The sequence below is a fragment of the Sapajus apella genome, unplaced genomic scaffold (genome assembly GCF_009761245.1).
Source record: "Sapajus apella isolate SASKATOON/1434 unplaced genomic scaffold, GSC_monkey_1.0 scaffold74, whole genome shotgun sequence".
Lineage (NCBI taxonomy): Eukaryota > Metazoa > Chordata > Mammalia > Primates > Cebidae > Sapajus > Sapajus apella.
This window is the reverse complement of record NW_022437014.1, coordinates 7,574,609-7,591,319: the sequence shown is the minus strand read 5'-3', so window position 1 is coordinate 7,591,319 and position 16,711 is coordinate 7,574,609. Positions and strand designations below refer to the sequence as shown.

Below are 16,711 nucleotides of genomic sequence, written 5' to 3'. Positions count from 1 at the left end.
TGCACTCCAGCCTGGGTAACAAGAGCGAAACTCCGTCCCAAAAAACAAAAAACAAAACAAAATAAATCAGGTTGTAGGTAAAGTCTCGGGTTTGAATAGCAGATTGTAAACAGTCTGCAACAAGTCACATAGCATACTATTTACGGAAGAAACTGGTCAAAATAAACGTACCCATCAAAAAAAGAATAGAAAGAAAACACCAAATCGGATGTGTGATATGGTTTGGCTGTGTCCCCACCCAAATCTCATCTTGAATTTCCATGTGCTGTGGGAGGGACCCGGTGGGAGGTAACTGAATTATGGGGGCAACTCATTCCCATCCTGTTCTCGTGATAGTGAATAAGTCTCAAGAGAGCTGATGGTTTTAAAAAGAGGACTTCCCCTGCACAAGCTCTCTTCTCTTTGCCTTCTCTTCCCCTGCACAAGCTCTCTTCTCTTTGCCTTCTCTTCCCCTGCACAAGCTCTCTTCGCTTTGCCCACATAAGATGTGACTTGCTCCTACTTGCCTTCCACCATGATTGTGAGGCTTCCCCAGCCATGTGGAACTGTATATCCAATGTGGTACTCTTTCTTCTGAAAACTGCCCAGTCTCAGGTATGTCTTTATCAGCAACGTGAAAACGAACTAATACAATGCTCTAGAAAGGTAGGTAGTGAACTTTCTTCTTCTGTTTGCCAACTTTTCTGTGATGTTTATTATGGTTTTACAATGGGAAAAATGTCTTTAATGTAAATAAGCAAAAATTAGCTGACATGATTTTCAACAAATTATTCTAAGGCACTACACACTTAAATTCCATTAAGAAATTCCAATTCCACTATATTCTGATAATTTATGTCTGGCTATTCATATCACAGTAATCAGACCTAAACACTCTTTGGAAGAGCGTCGTTTTTTTTTTTTGTGAGACGGAGTCTTGTTCTGTCACCCAGGCTGGAGTGCAGCGGTGTGATCTCAGCTCACTGCAACCTCCACCTTCTGGGTTCAAGGGATTCTCCTACCTCAGCCTCCCCAGTACCTGGTATTACAGGTGCGCACACACCACACCCAGCTAATTTTTGTATTTTTAGTAGAGGCGGGGTTTCACCATATTGGCCAGGCTGGTCTGGATCTCCTGACCTCATGATCTGCCCACCTCAGCCTCCCAAAGTGCTGGGATTACAGGCATGAGCCACCGCACCCGGCCTAAAACTCTTTTAAACAAAAAACCTTGATTTTAAGGATATTGATGGCTTGGAAATCAAGGCACTATTCATCATACTGATCAATCACCTGTCCATATTCTAATTTATTTACTTCAGGAAAAAAAGTACATAAATGTAAATAGCCACCAACTAGGTTGATTTTAGGTACACAGATCCTATTTTAAAATCTACATCATAGAAAACTCATTCATTCTCTATATATTTATCTTATCCTTTCTTCTGTTGTGAAACATGAGCCTGAGATACTTGTCCTAGCCACTACACATCTGGCAGCTAGAGCACGCAGGGAGTGTAAACAAATTTAAGCCAGATCAGCATACTGATAATGTATTTCTTATTCATGAAGTAACAAATCAGCTTGTTTCTTGTTTTGATGCTATAATTTTTTACAACAGCTCCAAATATATAGAAAATGAAAAAAATTTTAGCTATGCTGTTTTAACATATGTTAATTCTGATATGAAGAGTTGGGAAAATCACAATAAGACAAAATTAAAACATCAATTAGACTAGGAACAGTGCCGCATTATTTAAAGAAAAACATTATCTATCTTTCGATTCTGTGATCACTAATAACTCTGGCTGAATATTCTCTAAACATAAAATGACTAATAGCAACAAAAAGCAATATAAACTTGACTCAAGGTCACAAATTCTGTAAACAGAATAGAAAGTAAAAATCGTCTGATATGCACAGTTAAGATTTCACAGAGATTGCCAAATGTATTTTTTTTTTTTTTTTTTTTTTGAGACGGAGTCTCAATCTGTCTCCTAGGCTGGAGTGCAATGCCACAATCTTGGCTCATTGCAACCTCCGCCTCTTGGGTTCAAGCGATTCTCCTCCCTCAACCTCACGAGTAGCTGGGACTACAGGCATGTGCCACCATGCCCAGCTAATTTTTGTATTTTTAGTAGAGACAGGGTTTCACCATGTTGCCCAGGCTGGTCTCGAACTCCTGACCTCAAGTGATCAACCATTCCTGGTCTCCCAAAATGCTGGGATTACAGGCGTGAGCCATGTGCCTGGCCAAATGTATCTCTATTAAAAGGTTCACAGATTTTAAAATCTCTATCTTTGTAAGAATATTAAAAATAGCAGAATAATCTAAGTAGTACAAATTGTAATTTAAAACCCTTCTCAAATGTCTTTCACAGATTTTCAGATAATTTGTCAAAATTTCTAGACCCTTTAAAAGAATGGAAGGTTGGTCTAACTTGATGAAAGGGAAAGCACATGACTATTTGCCTGTTCATTAATCACTGTATTTTTGGAGATTTATCATTTCAAAGGCATTTCAACAACTTGGTTAACCCCAAAGATGACTTTTGTTAAAAAAAAAAAAAACTTACTGTGAACAAAAATAAGACAATTGCTGTTTTAGAAAGCTTAAAGCTCAGAGAAAAAGACATGTTAACAATAATACAAGTCAAAATTTAAAAGTGCTTGAACAAGAGAGAGAGGTACAATTATCATGCTGGAAGCACAAAACTAATCATTCAAAAAATATTTATGAAGCAGGTACTCTCACACAAATGTCAGACTAAGCACTAAGAATACAGCAAAAACAAGAAGCCATCTCTGTCCCACGTTGTGGCTAAGGTACAGACACTGAACAAGTGAAATTAAGTACAATAAATATTACAAAAAGAGTAACAAGAATAACAGAAAAGTGCAATCGATTCTGTCCAGAAGGATCATGAAAAACTTAAGAGAGCTGTTGGTATTTGAATTGGGTCTTAAAGACTAAAGTATTTTAACAAACAAAGGAAAACTAAATAGCCACCAGATCTTACAAAGGGCAAACAAGAGTTCATATGGCAAATTATTCATCTGAATCATGTTAGACACAGATAAGCAAAACTTTATACCAAGAAAAAGTTATTTATCCAGAGACAGAGGTATTCAAACTGCAAAAACCATCCATTTAAAATCATACAAAAGAAAAAAGTTGATAAAGCTATCCCTGATTTTAGTCTAAATATTAAGTAATATTCATTGTTTCAAAAGATAATGAATCAGCATTAGATTTTTAGGGACAAAATGAAGTTTTTCTATCATAAAATATATCAATTTATAATTTAACCTTAAGACCAAAACAATATAATAAAAATCTTCCTATCCTTCCTGAGAACTTTCAATGAAAAGCCAACACTATTCAAATATTTGATCAGTTAAGGAAAAGCATACAAGCTAAGGAAAAGCACAGCCTGCTGCACAGGTAATGACTTAGGATAGTGAGTAAGGTAACTCAGAAAAGGTTTGATCATAGGAACATAATACCCTCTAATCTTAATACCCCTGTTCACTGAATCTCTCTACTAGGCAGAAGATCAAAACATGATCTATTATCCCAAAGATTTCTCCAAGCCATTAAGCAACTTTTGTGAAATCTGACTTTTTTTGATGAGCTGACAAGCAGTGTGGCTATGGTCCAAACACGGACCTATACTCATGAACATATCCAATCCAATTCTCTCCTCAAAATTTCAGTTACTAGTCATGTAAAGGACTTTGGCTACTGCACCTTTTACATTTTAATATTAAAAGCTGTCAACAGGCCGGGCGCGGTGGCTCAAGCCTGTAATCCCAGCACTTTGGGAGGCCGAGGCGGGTGGATCACGAGGTCAAGAGATCGAGACCATCCTGGTCAACATGGCGAAACCCCGTCTCTACTAAAAATACAAAAAATTAGCTGGGCATGGTGGTGCGTGCCTGTAATCCCAGCTACTCAGGAGGCTGAGGCAGGAGAATTGCCTGAACCCAGGAGGCGGAGGTTGCGGTGAGCCGAGATCGCGCCATTGCACTCCAGGCCTGGGTAACATGAGTGAAACCCCCTCTCAAAAAAAAAAAAAAAAAAAAAGCTGTCAACAATGTGAGATCCTTTGACACCTGTGAATTATGTCTTTGGAGTAAAATTAGCTATTTTTAAATCCCAGTATGACTTAACTGTGCTACCCAATATGTCTGTAGGTCTTCTCATATAAGCACCACTTAGAGTGCATCTGTCAGAATATAGCCTAATGTGAATGAGAAGCCTGAGAATACTCAACAGTAAATTTCTGTATTCTAACATGCAAACGTATTCATGAGATATTTGCTAAAAGAAAAAGGCAATTATTATTGCTAATAATTATTGAATAAGGATCACTTCATTTGTTTTTAAAACTATACATTCGCATATAGGTGTGTTTAAAAGCAGTAGCAATAGGCCATGAGCAGCGGCTCATACCTCCAAATCACAACACTCTGAGAGGCTGAGGTGGAAGGATGACTTGAGGCCAGGAGCTGGAGACCAGCCTAGGCAACACAGCAAGACTCCCATGTCTAATAAATGGATGAAGAGTTGGTAACAATGACAGAAGGGACTTGAACAAAAACACATGCACTCATATCATATATGCTGTGTATAAATTTTGTATTTAAAAAAACTTCATTTTTTAAGTCACTAAAAGAAATTACTTATTAAGGTCAACCTTTTGAAAAAAGTTACCCAATTTCACATATTTTGAGAATTCTCTAAGGCACATCTGCCCTCTAATAATAAAGACAACTGCTACTTATATTGCTCATAAAATTACTGGTACAACTTTGCTCCTCCTTAGTCACTACTGCTATATCAAAGACATCTATACTTCTCTAATTTATGCTTGTTCCCTTCTGTACTGTGCAACAGTAAATGTTAACATTTCCAATCATCACCAATATTTATCAAGCACCTACCATATGTAGAAACACAGTGCGGTAGGATACAAAGAAATTGTATCTGCCATCAGACCTTGCAAACAAGCTGAAGAGAGAAAATGCTCTTACGTTAATGAACAGATAGCTCTACTCTTAAAAAGTGGTTGTCTTCCCCTGCCCAACATTGTCGTTATTTAATTCTGAAAAGATTATTTTCAAGCATGAAACGTCCTCCAGATAGACTGATAGTTTTACCATTGTTAGAAACTCAGGCCAATACGTAAGCAAATTACAGAACAGTCTGTAATAAGAGCTACCTTAAATAAATGATGATAAAGCCTCTGAATATCAAAATTGTATACTGAAAATGCCTAAGAGTCCACCCTCACATTCTGAAGAAATTTTAGCTCCATTATATTACAATTTGTTCTAGGTCAAAAATTCATTTGTTTTTAAATGGAATATAATTTTCCCCACAGGCTGCATTTGTGTAGTAACACTGCAATGAAATCTGCAGTAAATTATAAAATATTTATAAAAAACACCCAGTAAGAATAACACCCAGATAAAAAGTATAAAACATCTAGAGACTTACCTCATCACAGTCTCCCTCAACCATGGCATATATAGCTTTCTTAACCAAGTTAGTACCTGGAATACAGATCTGAGTATTAATGAAGGAAAAATGTAATTAGTTTCTTAAAGATAACCTAAATTATAATATTCATAAGCACACAAATGTCAAATGCTGGTTTCTATCCTGAATGCAGATACACAGATTATCTCAAAATAAATGGGAGAAATTTTAGCAAGAAGTTAAGAGAAGCCAATAGAACCTTTACATAACAGTATGTTTCCTCTTGAAAGACCTATCTCCCAATATACTCCTTTTTCTCAGACATAATTATTTGCCCCAAGCCGGAGTTTGTTCTATTATGTTTGAAAGTAGGAGGAAAGGGAAAGAAAAACACAAGATATGGTACAGTCAGAACAACCCAGGAACTCCTGTGAGTTGGCCAAAACTTACTGCATAACCCAAGCTGATCTCACCAAAGATCTTCCAAACTCCCCTGGACATAAGGCACAAGACAACTTCATCAGAACTGCTGTTACTCACAGTGAGCCCAAGACCCTAGGTCGGTTCCTATAAACTTTACACTGAACACCATGAAGTCTGGCACTCCCAATGATGTCAGTGGTATGCCTATAAATGTCTAGCAAAACATATGCTAGAGTCAAATATATCTGGTATATTAAAAGGCAAAAAATTTGCCAAATCTGATTTTAAGAGAAGACAAATTTTATTTTAAAATTCTTAGGCTGGGCACGGTGATTCACATCTGTAATCTCAGCACTTTGGGAAGTTAAGGCAGGCAGATCGTTTGAGGCCAAGAGTTCGATCCCAGCCTCGCCAACATGGCAAAACCCCATCTCTATTTAAAATACAGAAACTTCTTTCCGCCATCTTTCCGTGCTGCCACAATGGTGCGCATGAATGTCCTGGCTGATGCTCTCAAGAGCATCAACAATGCCAAAAAGAGAGGCAAATGCCAGGTGCTTATTAGGCCGTGCTCCAAAGTCATCATCCGGTTTCTCACTGTGATGATGAAGCATGGTTTCATTGGCGAATTTGAAATCATTGATGATCACAGAGCTGGGAAAATTGTTGTGAACCTCACAGGCAGGCTAAACAAATGTGGTGTGATCAGCCCCAGATTTGATGTGCAACTCAAAGATCTAGAAAAATGGCAGAATAATCTGCTTCCATCCTGCCAGTTTGGTTTCATTGTATTGACAACCTCAGCTGGCATCATTGACCGTGAAGAAGCAAGACGAAAACACACAGAAGGGAAAATCCTGGGATTCTTTTTCTAGGGATATAATACATATATTTACAAATAAAATGCCTCATGGAAAAAAAAAAATACAAAAAACTGGACAGGCACAGTGGCTCATGCCTGTAACCCCAGCATTTTGGAAAGCCGAAGTGGGTGGATCACCTGAGGTCAGAAGTTCAAGACCAGCCTGGCCAACATGGCAAAACCCTATCTCTACTAAAAATACCTGGCCAGGCACAGTGGCTCACACCTGTAATCCCAGCACTTTGGGAGGCCAAGGCAGGTGGATCACTAGGTTGGGAATTCAAGACCAGCCTGGCCAACATGGTGAAACCCTGTCTCTGCTAAAATAATACAAAAATTAGCCGGGTGTGGTGGCAGGTGCCTATAATCCCAGCTACTCGGGAGGCTGAGGCAGGAGAATCACTTGAACACGGGAGGCGGAGGCTGCAGTGAACTGAGATCATACCACTGCACTCCAACCTGGGCGACAGAGCGGGACTTCATCTCAAAAGAATAAATAAATAAGCTGGGCATGGTGGTGTACACCTGTATGGGAGGCTGAGTCACAAAAATTGCTTGAATCTGGGGGCAGAGGTTGCAGTGGGCTGAGATCATGCTATTGCACACCAGCCTGGGTGACAGAGCAAGACTCCATCTCAAAAAATAATAGTGAAGTAAAATAAAGTTTTTATTTTTGTAATTTTTATAATTTCCAAACCATACATATGAGTATGCGTGCATTTTACAGCCCAAACAAAGTAAGTCTGAAGGCCAGGATGCAACCTTAAAGCCACTGGTTTCTGCCCTCCTAACAAGCTGAATAATTAGCTATAATTTATCATGAGACCTTATCAGTGCTTTTTAAGGCATCAAAGGCTCAAACTTCGTCCATAAAACAAGCCCAACTCATTAAAAATCTTAGTGGAAAGCTGTAAAAGTGTAATAAAGTTGGTTAAACCTAACATATTAAATAAACCTACTTATAATTACTTCTAATGACACCTAGGACTGTGGGAGACAGTCTTAGGTTGGAAAATAACATACATAGTTTTTAAAAAACATAAAAGTGACAAAACTGCTAATGGTTAAATACTGGTACAGGTATTAAACATTTTTTGTCAATGCTTAGCTAAAGCACATTACAAAATTTGACATGCTTAGACAATTGCTTGTCTACCCAATCCTCCATCGTGAACAGCCAGCCAGTAAGTCCTAGAGACTAGAAGAGTGGTTCTTAATCATGCCTATATCACAATCACCTTGGAAAGCTTCAGCCCCACCTCTGACAAACAGGATTCTCAGGGTGAGGGGCCTAAATACATGTTTTTAAACCACCAAGATGATTCCAATGATTATAAATCATGAGTGTTAGATTAACTAAACATGTCAGGAAAAGTAGACCCCCCCAACAAAGAATCAAGTTTGGGAATTATGAGAAACAATCAATTTTCGTCTCCTGATCCTTCCGGAATTGCAGTATATGGTTGATGACTGGCACCAAGTAATGATACTTTCTCCATAAATTTGGCTTGACTGAGGTCCATTTAACCCAAATACAGAGAAGTAATTGAAGGCTGGGATGAAGAACCATCATAACGTAACTATAAACTGCAGTATTTATTGTGGTACTTAGTATAATACAAAAAATTTTGAATGTGATTTTTAAAAATCTGGGGGTGAAAACTGATCATCAGCTACTCGTTAAAAACTCTCAAAACATTGAGAAAAAAAATTCATTTTAAGAACTTTTAAAATACCATTTTGAAATTAAAAATTAAAACCACCTTAATTTTCTTCCCTAGTTTCACTTTCATTTCTACATATTTACATTTAAGTCTTTTGTTTCAAACCACAAAAATGAAAGTAGCTTAGGCATTTCTTCCGTGAAATAGTATGTTTCTTACCAATGCCATTTCTCCTGTATTTGGAATCCACGGCTAACATGGCTATATAACCTCTGCGGAACATCTTTTTGTGCATATCCAACTTGCAAACGATGGCACCTACACACTCCTCCCCTACCATGGCCTTAAAAATAAACAAACAGTTAGGAAGAATACATCACCATCAGGTACTGCACAATTACCCAGAGAAAACAACAACCAACCATTCATCAGCATTTTTGACAGGGGAAGAGATAATGGAAACACTTGCAAGAGAGCAATCACAGACGTTTCAAAATTCTAAATCCCATAACTCCTTCAAATGTTCTATTCAAAATTTCTCAATATTCTTTAGAACGTGAATTTTTTATGCTTACTATTAAAGCCTAAGGAAAAAAGACAATATTTCCAGGTAAACATTCAAGTACTTTGTAAGATTACACACAAGGTGCTTATAACCACAGTTATTTGCCACAAAGACCTAAGTTTCTGGAAGAAGAAATAAATAAATAAATTATTATAAAGAAAAAGTCTATTCATTAGAACATAAAATATTGTAAAACTTGCCTATCAGCACAATATAAATTCAAACATATTCAGTTAAATTTAATAATAATGGTCAAGCATGGTGGCTCATACCTGTAATCCCAGCATTTTGGAAGGCTGAGGTGGGCAGACTGCTTGAGCTCAGGGGGGGTATGAGACCAGCCTGGGCAACATGGCAAAACCCTGTCTCCACCAAAAATACAAAAATTAGCCAGTGTGGTGGCATGCACCTGCAGTTCCTGAAATAGGAGGATGGCTTGAGCCAGGGAGGCAGAAGCTACAGTGAGCTCAGATCGTGCCACTGCACTCCAGCCTAGGTGACAGAATGAGACCCCATTTCAATGACAGAAAAATAAAAATAAATTTAATATTTTAGTGCAAGCTGGATATAATACATGTTTACACCTGAATGGTAGATTTTGATCAGAAAAATTAAAAATTTTCAGAAAAAGCACTGTTTATAAGGTATTGCTTAGATCATATATAAGAGCTTTTTGCTAATATACATAAACATACCATGATTTCATTTTTAGGATACTCCTGACAGTGTGGATAACGGTCATAAAGCTCTCAGAATATGTATAGTTCAAAATCAAAGGTTTATGTTAAAAGCTTCAATTTTACAGAACTTTCTGTTTTAACAAAAATGTACAGATTTCCAGAGTATTAAAAGCTACATGTTAAATCCTAATCATCCCTCATTTTCATAAGATTTCTAGTGTTACCATTGAAAATGCTTTTTCAAAATTCCAATGCTGATTAAAAAGAAAGTTCTAGTAACAGGGTATTTCTGGTAAATATAAATAGGCAAAACCTCCAACTGTTTAAATAATGTGTCAGTAGAAAGATTTCCATAAATTAACTTTCCAGAACTATTTCAACAACAGAAAGCAGAAATGAGTTAAAAAATTAGTAAGTAATGTCCAATTTATACTTAATACATATTTTAACATAAATTTGTTGTGACTTTTTTAGTCTGTCATTCTGTAAATTGATTAAAAAGCCTTCTTTTAACTGTGAAGGAATCTTTTAGGCAAGATAATTCTAATCTATTTCACGCAAACCTCAACTAGGTCGGAAAAATCCTTTTGAAGGAATATGAAATTCAACAACCCACACTAATTCATTTCTGGTTTATCACACATTCCAAAACTATTTTGGGTCAATAAAACCTTTGAAATTGTTATTTCTTCTTTTTTTCCTCACATCAATCTTTTTTTTAAAAATGTTTAAATAAAGACCTAAAGTATGCACAAAAATTGCCTTAAACAACTCTGAAAGCTTTCTGATTTGAAAATAACTCACTTCAAATATATGTGTATACAGATATATATAAATATATATATATATATACACATACATAAAATAATCACAGACCAAATGGCATATTTAAAAGGGCAAGAAAAAATTTGGCCTGACCTCATAAACTAGGCTTATGTGAAATGAAAACCTATATCAGACTGATGATATAAACTATAGAACAGCTACACCTTATATAAAATCACCTGCAAATGAGGAAAAATTAAAACCATTAAACACAATACAACTGAACAGTACTTTCAATCTGAACAGGAATTTCAAACAAATCTTTGTCCTTTGAGCATGGAATAAGAAAACAAAACATTATATTAGTTCATTCTTAAGACCTGATTTCTTCCTAATTCAGAATCTGTAGGAGCAAAAATCAAGCTATATACATTATCTAAAAAGTCCAATATATCATACACCATTATGATGATACTGGCAGAGAAGACCAATGCTGTATTTTTTTTCCCGATAAACTACTCATGAATATATGGTAAAAGAATCATTAAATTGCTTGTCAATTTTTCCAAACAAAAGCTCTGCACATACATTTAGAATTCATGCTAGTAAATGTGTTTTTTCAAGGATGGGAACTGAAAAATCCCTGTCAAAATTAAGACTTAACACTACAGGGCCAAAGGATTGTCAGTCTATAAACTATGAAAAACATAAAGTGAGAGTCTCCCAAATTCTGGAACACTACAAATAGAAAACTGGAGGAAGCCAAAAAGTTAAATTTAGAGCCAATAAAGGGAAGTACTATGTTACATTGTTGACAGTAAGTTTAAGAACTTCAAAAAAGTATCAACTGAAAAGATTACTATGAAAAGAGGTAAAGATAAAGTGGTTACAGAGTAACTGAAAGTGTCTTACATTTGTATTGTACTTTTTAAAATATATTTTTTACAATTAGGAAGAATCATAATAAGCTGTCATTTTTGTTAGTCAATCAAGTATTGGCAATTTTGTAACGTTCAATCCCATATATTCCACTGACCCATTGCAGGTTATCCATGGAAAACAGGAACATTTTGGAGGTTTCTAATCTATTGAGATTGATGTTTGTAAGGGCAACTGCCCCTTGAGAAGATAACTTTGTGACATAATCTTCACTGAATGGATCAAGGGTATGTCATTTTTCAGGTTGTTACCATAATGGGAGGCCAGGAGAATTGGGTTCTAGCTTTACTCCTGTCAGTAAATATCTGGAGATTTAAACATTCTAAGTCACTTTGGTCCTTAATTTTTTTTTTCAATCAAAACAAAACAAAACCTAAGTTAGGCTAGATTATCTCTAGGATCCCTTTCAGTTCTAAAATGATATGGTTTAAAATAAACATACACATTTACACATTTGTTTTTTTAAAAAAATAATTTCTATGGGAGACTTAAATTTTAAAGCATCCCAAGACAAAAGCTTCAGTTCTAAATGGTCTGATTGTTTTTTCACTACTGTTTTGTTATTGTTTAATACCTCCTGACTCATACTTGCACCAGTAAATCTTACAGGTCAACCACTTGTGCATGTCTTAATTTCTTGATATTCAGAATTTAATAATAAACAAACTTGAGCTACTGAAAGCTAACATACACACAGCTGGGGAATTGGGAGGGTTCTACATAAAATAAAAACTAAAGTTTACAAATATCGTTGACCAGAGTCTAAAATTGGAGACAAGCTGAGAAAGGCCTAGGTAAATATCAGGACTCAAAAGCTGGCTAAATATCATATACAAAACTAGTTCCTGGAATGGACAGAAAAACATCTACTTCAATTTAAAATGTGATTCAATCATCTACTTCTGTGGTTTAACTTACAATTAAATCTACAATTTTCAGCAATTACAGTGGCATCTGATATGACATTTATAATAGTGCTATAAATCATTTTCTCCTATTTATTGATATAGACATCTTAGAACTATTCTGATACAATGCTTAGAATTCTGAAAGAGCAATTTTCAAGAATATAAAATAGTACCCACAGTTTAAACAAATGTACTGAAGTTTAAGCAATTAAAACAGAAAATAGAACTACCATTATCTACAATACCCAGGTTATATTTTCAAATTACCACCAAGTTAGAGAATCAAAAAAACAAGTATTATCAAAATATGTTGAAGGGAATTACTAACTGAAACTAAGCCAATGCTAAAACATTAAGTAATGATGGCTTTTCCCTTCACATATTATAAAATATTCCTTAAAAGCATGTCATCTTTTTAGTAAAATTCAACAGAAACAATATGCTTGTAAGCACATGATACAAAGCATACACCTGCAGTCAACATTTAAGTTAAAGGGTTCATACAGACTGAAGTTGGTTAATATTATTTTGAAGAAATCATTGCTACTGCCAATACTACGTAAATTTTTAAAAACTGTCCAAAAGTCTTTCACTTAAGTGTAATATTATTGTCAATTATACTCTACACAAGCCAGTGTTACTAGTGTTTAGCCACATCTACAGTTTCTTAAATCAAAAAAAAAAAAAAAAGAAAAAATCACATTGGTAACAATTTCACACTTAAGTTTTCTACATTCCACAAAAGGGTATTTTGCTCGAGTTTCAGGAGTCTTTCAACCAACAGAAGTGTTAGTAGCACTTTCTGCAATGGAGTACCAGAAAGCTGGCTGGTTACAACTGTTAATTGTCCCGCTGAAGTAAAAGGAAACAATTTCCATAATTACTGAAAATGCTTGTAAGATTTAATTCTCCAATATGGCCACACCAAGTTTGCTGACATTTATGTTCGGCAAAACATGTTTATGCATACAGTCTTCCCTGATTACAGTTCTAATTCAGAGACTAATAAGGCCTGTATCCGAATAGAACCATGTTCAAATTAAATAACTGTAAAGTGTCTGAGGATGAGGGCGGGTAACTGAAGACAGTTAAACACGATTACAATCTAATGTAAACAAGACCCCCACCCCAGTGGAACAAGCCAACATACAGGCTTGCTGCTGTTACACTACTATCACGTTAATCCGAATCTTGAAGTCTTACCTTCAGAACAGTTTCATTAAATAACTAAGAATGTGTACACGCACTTGACGTCATATAATGTACCATGATATGTGCAGCAGGAGACATCCAGTGCCACACTCTCGGCCCTCACTCCCGACCCCGCACGGTCTAGACCACTGCTGGGTTCACCCTCTTTTCATTCTGTCCACTTACCAAGAAGCACAGCTGTGGCCAGTTGTGGATAAAATATCTATAGGTATAAATGGAGTAGGGTTCGGACAGATCTTTGGTGATCAGTCTCATGATATCGGGCATTTGTAGCTCGGATTCATATCGGACGTATCGAATCGTCCGATCCTCCCCAGGCTCAACCTCCCTGCCCGAAGGGCTTCTTAAGCTGCAGCCGGCGGTCAGGGACGAAGACAGCAGCCGCACCTGCTCGTCGTCGTCGTCCTCCTGCTCGGTGCCCTCGGCCAGTCCATTGCGGGCCGCCGCGGGATCGCTCGCCGCCGCTGCCTCCGCCGGGCTGGGGACCGCAGTTCTTGCGTTATTAGGGAGGGAATGGGGGGGCCTCTCGCCCGAGAGTACCCCGGCTCCTTTTGTTGCAGTCGCTCTGGGGCCTCCGTCAGGGGTGGCCGTGGTCGCGGCCACCTCGGCTACGCTCAGGACCTTGCTCTTGAGGGAGGCGGCCGCCCGGAGGTGCCGCAGTTCGGGGCTAATCAATCCGTTGAGCTGCTGCTGCTCCTGCGGCGGCTGAGGGCAGCGGAGGCACGGATGCCCCTTGGTCGCTGCCGCCGCCGCCTCGCCGCCCGCCGGGCTCCTGCCGCCGCCGCCTTCGTGCTCCTCGTCGTCCTCCTCGTCCTCGCTGCAGCAAGCAAGGGCGGCCCCGGCCGGGAAGGGGCAGCGGGGTTCGGCCGCCGCCGGGGCCGGAGGTGCTGGTGGTGGGAGGAGGCTGCTAGGCCCAGGCGGTACCTCCGCCATCCTAGAAGCGACACAGACCGAGAGGAGAGGCCATGAAACCCGGCCGACAAGCGCGGAGTAAAGGGGGCGGCGAGTGGGGGGGCGGCCGTGGTGGGGGGAACAAAGGCAGAAACCGTCCCTCACGGAGCTGCCCCCCCAATTCCGCGCCGCCCCCCCGCTCTTCAGCGCCGCCCAGCTGCTCAGCCGGCCACCGTCCCCTTCCGGCCGGGCCCACCCGCCAGCCCTGTCACCCGCGGCGCGGCCCCTCCCCGTCCCCTCCTCGCGGCTCACCCCGCACCGGTCCCGCCGCCGCTGCCACCACTCCTCTTCCTTAGCCACCGCCGCCGCCTCCTTCCCCGCCGCAGTCGCCTCCACAGCCGCCAAGGCTCTCGCTCAGCCGCCGTCGCCGTAAAGCGCCTCGGCTGTTACCCCGGGTAAAGTTTCCTGGGCCTGGCTTTACGACACTTCCCTGCCTGCCGGCTGCCCAGACCAAGGGAGAGGGGCGTGGAGGGAGGTGACCTGTGGAGGGGCGGGGACGAAGGTGTCTCCTGCGATCTCTCGGGAAGGCCGCGTGCTAGTGGGTGGGGCTGTGGGGCCGGGAAGTTGCAGAGGGCTTTGGAGTCACAGGCTCCCAAACCCATCCACTCGGCTTTGGGGCTCCGCAACCCGCGGTACTTGCCACGCGGGGCCGGGGCGGGATGGACCCGGCAGGAGCTCGCTGCTTCAAGTCCACCGCCCACTCGGAGCTGCGGCGAACCTCGCCAGTTCGGGGCCTGTGGAACCAGCCATTTACAAGTTACCTAAAAATATCTTTTAAAGCTGCACAACGTTTGATGTTTGCCCCGACTGGGGACAAGGAGGGTGGGGGAGAAGCGGTTAAAAATGAAGCAAATCAGGGAAGCGGATCCTAAAGGAAAGGAAGCCGTGAAAATACGGGATGACTGTCGAAACGTGGATGTTTGCAGTGTGAATTAAGTTCAGCTGGCCCTGGCCACTTTGAGGCAAGGGAGTCAGCCCTCTTCCTCCCCCTTCTTACTCTGCTCCTCGCGCCCAGTAAAATTGGAGGCAAATGTGACTAACAGGTGTTGGGCAATTGCGAGCACACCTGGAGAAGGGTTAGAGCGAGATGGTGAAAGAGAGTGACTAGGGCTAAGAAGCACATTCCTAAACTTGTGACACGAATAGGTTGGGAAGCGCTAGTTAGGTGGCCTGATCCTTCCTCCCAAGTGATCTGCCTAGCGAGTGCAAAGGGGATAGAACTTGAGCTTGTGGCTGGGCTCCTGCTCTAGTACACAATTGACTCGGCAGGACTGAGCTGAGACAGGTAGTGCAACTCACCCGCACACTGAGCAAATCAGGTTTTTTAAAAACCTGATTTATAAATCAGGTTGGTCTGGTGTGCCGCAGATGGACGTTTTCAGCATATAATTATATGACGGAACGCGTTTGCAACTTTTTGCCATAGTCTAAACTCTGTGTATAAAATAACTATTAGGTTCACAGATTCTGTGGCTCTGAAATCCAGACAGAACACAGCTGGGATGGCTTTTCTCTACTCCATTATGCATAGGGCTTCAATTGGAAGACTCCAAGGCTGAGGAAAATTATTTGAAAACTTCACTCTGACTGCCGGTGGTTGATGCAGGCAAAAGGCTGGAAGCCGCAGTTGTAGTCCATGTAGACCTCTCCAGGTGGTCTTTTAGCACTGATTGTTTTGGACTTCGTCACAGCCCGGTGGCTGGGTTCCAACAACAAGTATCGTGCGAGAAAGTGAACCAGAAACATATTGCCCTTTATGATGTAGCGTTAGAAGTCATGTAATCTCTAGCCGGGTGCGGTGGCTCACGCCTGTAATCCCAGAATTTTGGGAGGCCGGGGCGGGAGGATCACTTTAGACCAGGAGTTAGACACCAGCCTGGCCAACACAGTGAAACCTCATCTCTACCAAAAAATACAAAAATTAGCTGAGCGTGGTAGCTCACACCTGTAGTCCTAGCTACTCAGGAGGCTGAGGCAGGAGAATCAATTGAACCTGGGAGATAGAGGTTGCAGTGAGCCAAGATTGCCCAACTGTACTCCAGTATGGGCAACACAGGGAGACTCCTTCTCAAAAAAACAAACAACAGAATGAAAAACAAGTTATGTAGTGTCACTTCTGCTGCATTTTATCTAGTCAGACACAAAATTATATCCAGTTTCAAGGGGTGGGGGAGAAATAGACTCTACCTCTTGGTGGGGAGAGGCAATGTTCTCAAAGAACATGTGGGACCAGAAATATTGCTGTGGCCATTTCAAAATATATAACTTGCTACAGATA

General features: G+C 40.0%; 1 protein-coding gene, 1 long non-coding RNA gene and 1 pseudogene across 4 annotated transcripts in view; 2 read left to right on the top strand and 1 right to left on the bottom strand.

Annotated features, from left to right (window-relative positions):
• Positions 1-157, top strand: part of LOC116532083 — a 703-nt gene extending 546 nt beyond the window's left edge. The window contains exon 2 of the long non-coding RNA XR_004260704.1: positions 71-157. This is a non-coding gene — a long non-coding RNA (uncharacterized LOC116532083). The remainder of the gene's footprint in view (positions 1-70) is intronic.
• Positions 1-14,838, bottom strand: part of NAA30 (N-alpha-acetyltransferase 30, NatC catalytic subunit) — a 23,606-nt gene extending 8,768 nt beyond the window's left edge. Inside the window, exons 1-5 of one of the 3 annotated variants that reach the window (XM_032251173.1) lie at positions 14,686-14,838; positions 13,648-14,416; positions 8,633-8,756; positions 5,483-5,538; positions 4,927-4,993 (exon numbers count right to left, since the gene is read on the bottom strand). In XM_032251173.1, coding sequence (XP_032107064.1) covers positions 4,976-4,993; positions 5,483-5,538; positions 8,633-8,756; positions 13,648-14,415 — 966 coding nt within the window. In that variant the 5' untranslated portion in view covers position 14,416; positions 14,686-14,838 and the 3' untranslated portion in view covers positions 4,927-4,975. Of the gene's footprint in view, positions 1-4,926; positions 4,994-5,482; positions 5,539-8,632; positions 8,757-13,647; positions 14,646-14,685 lie in introns of those variants that run through there. The other 2 variants (XM_032251170.1, XM_032251172.1) reach the window with 2 other exon arrangements.
• Positions 5,958-6,861, top strand: LOC116532082 (annotated as a pseudogene).
• Positions 14,839-16,711: the final 1,873 nt, after the last annotated feature.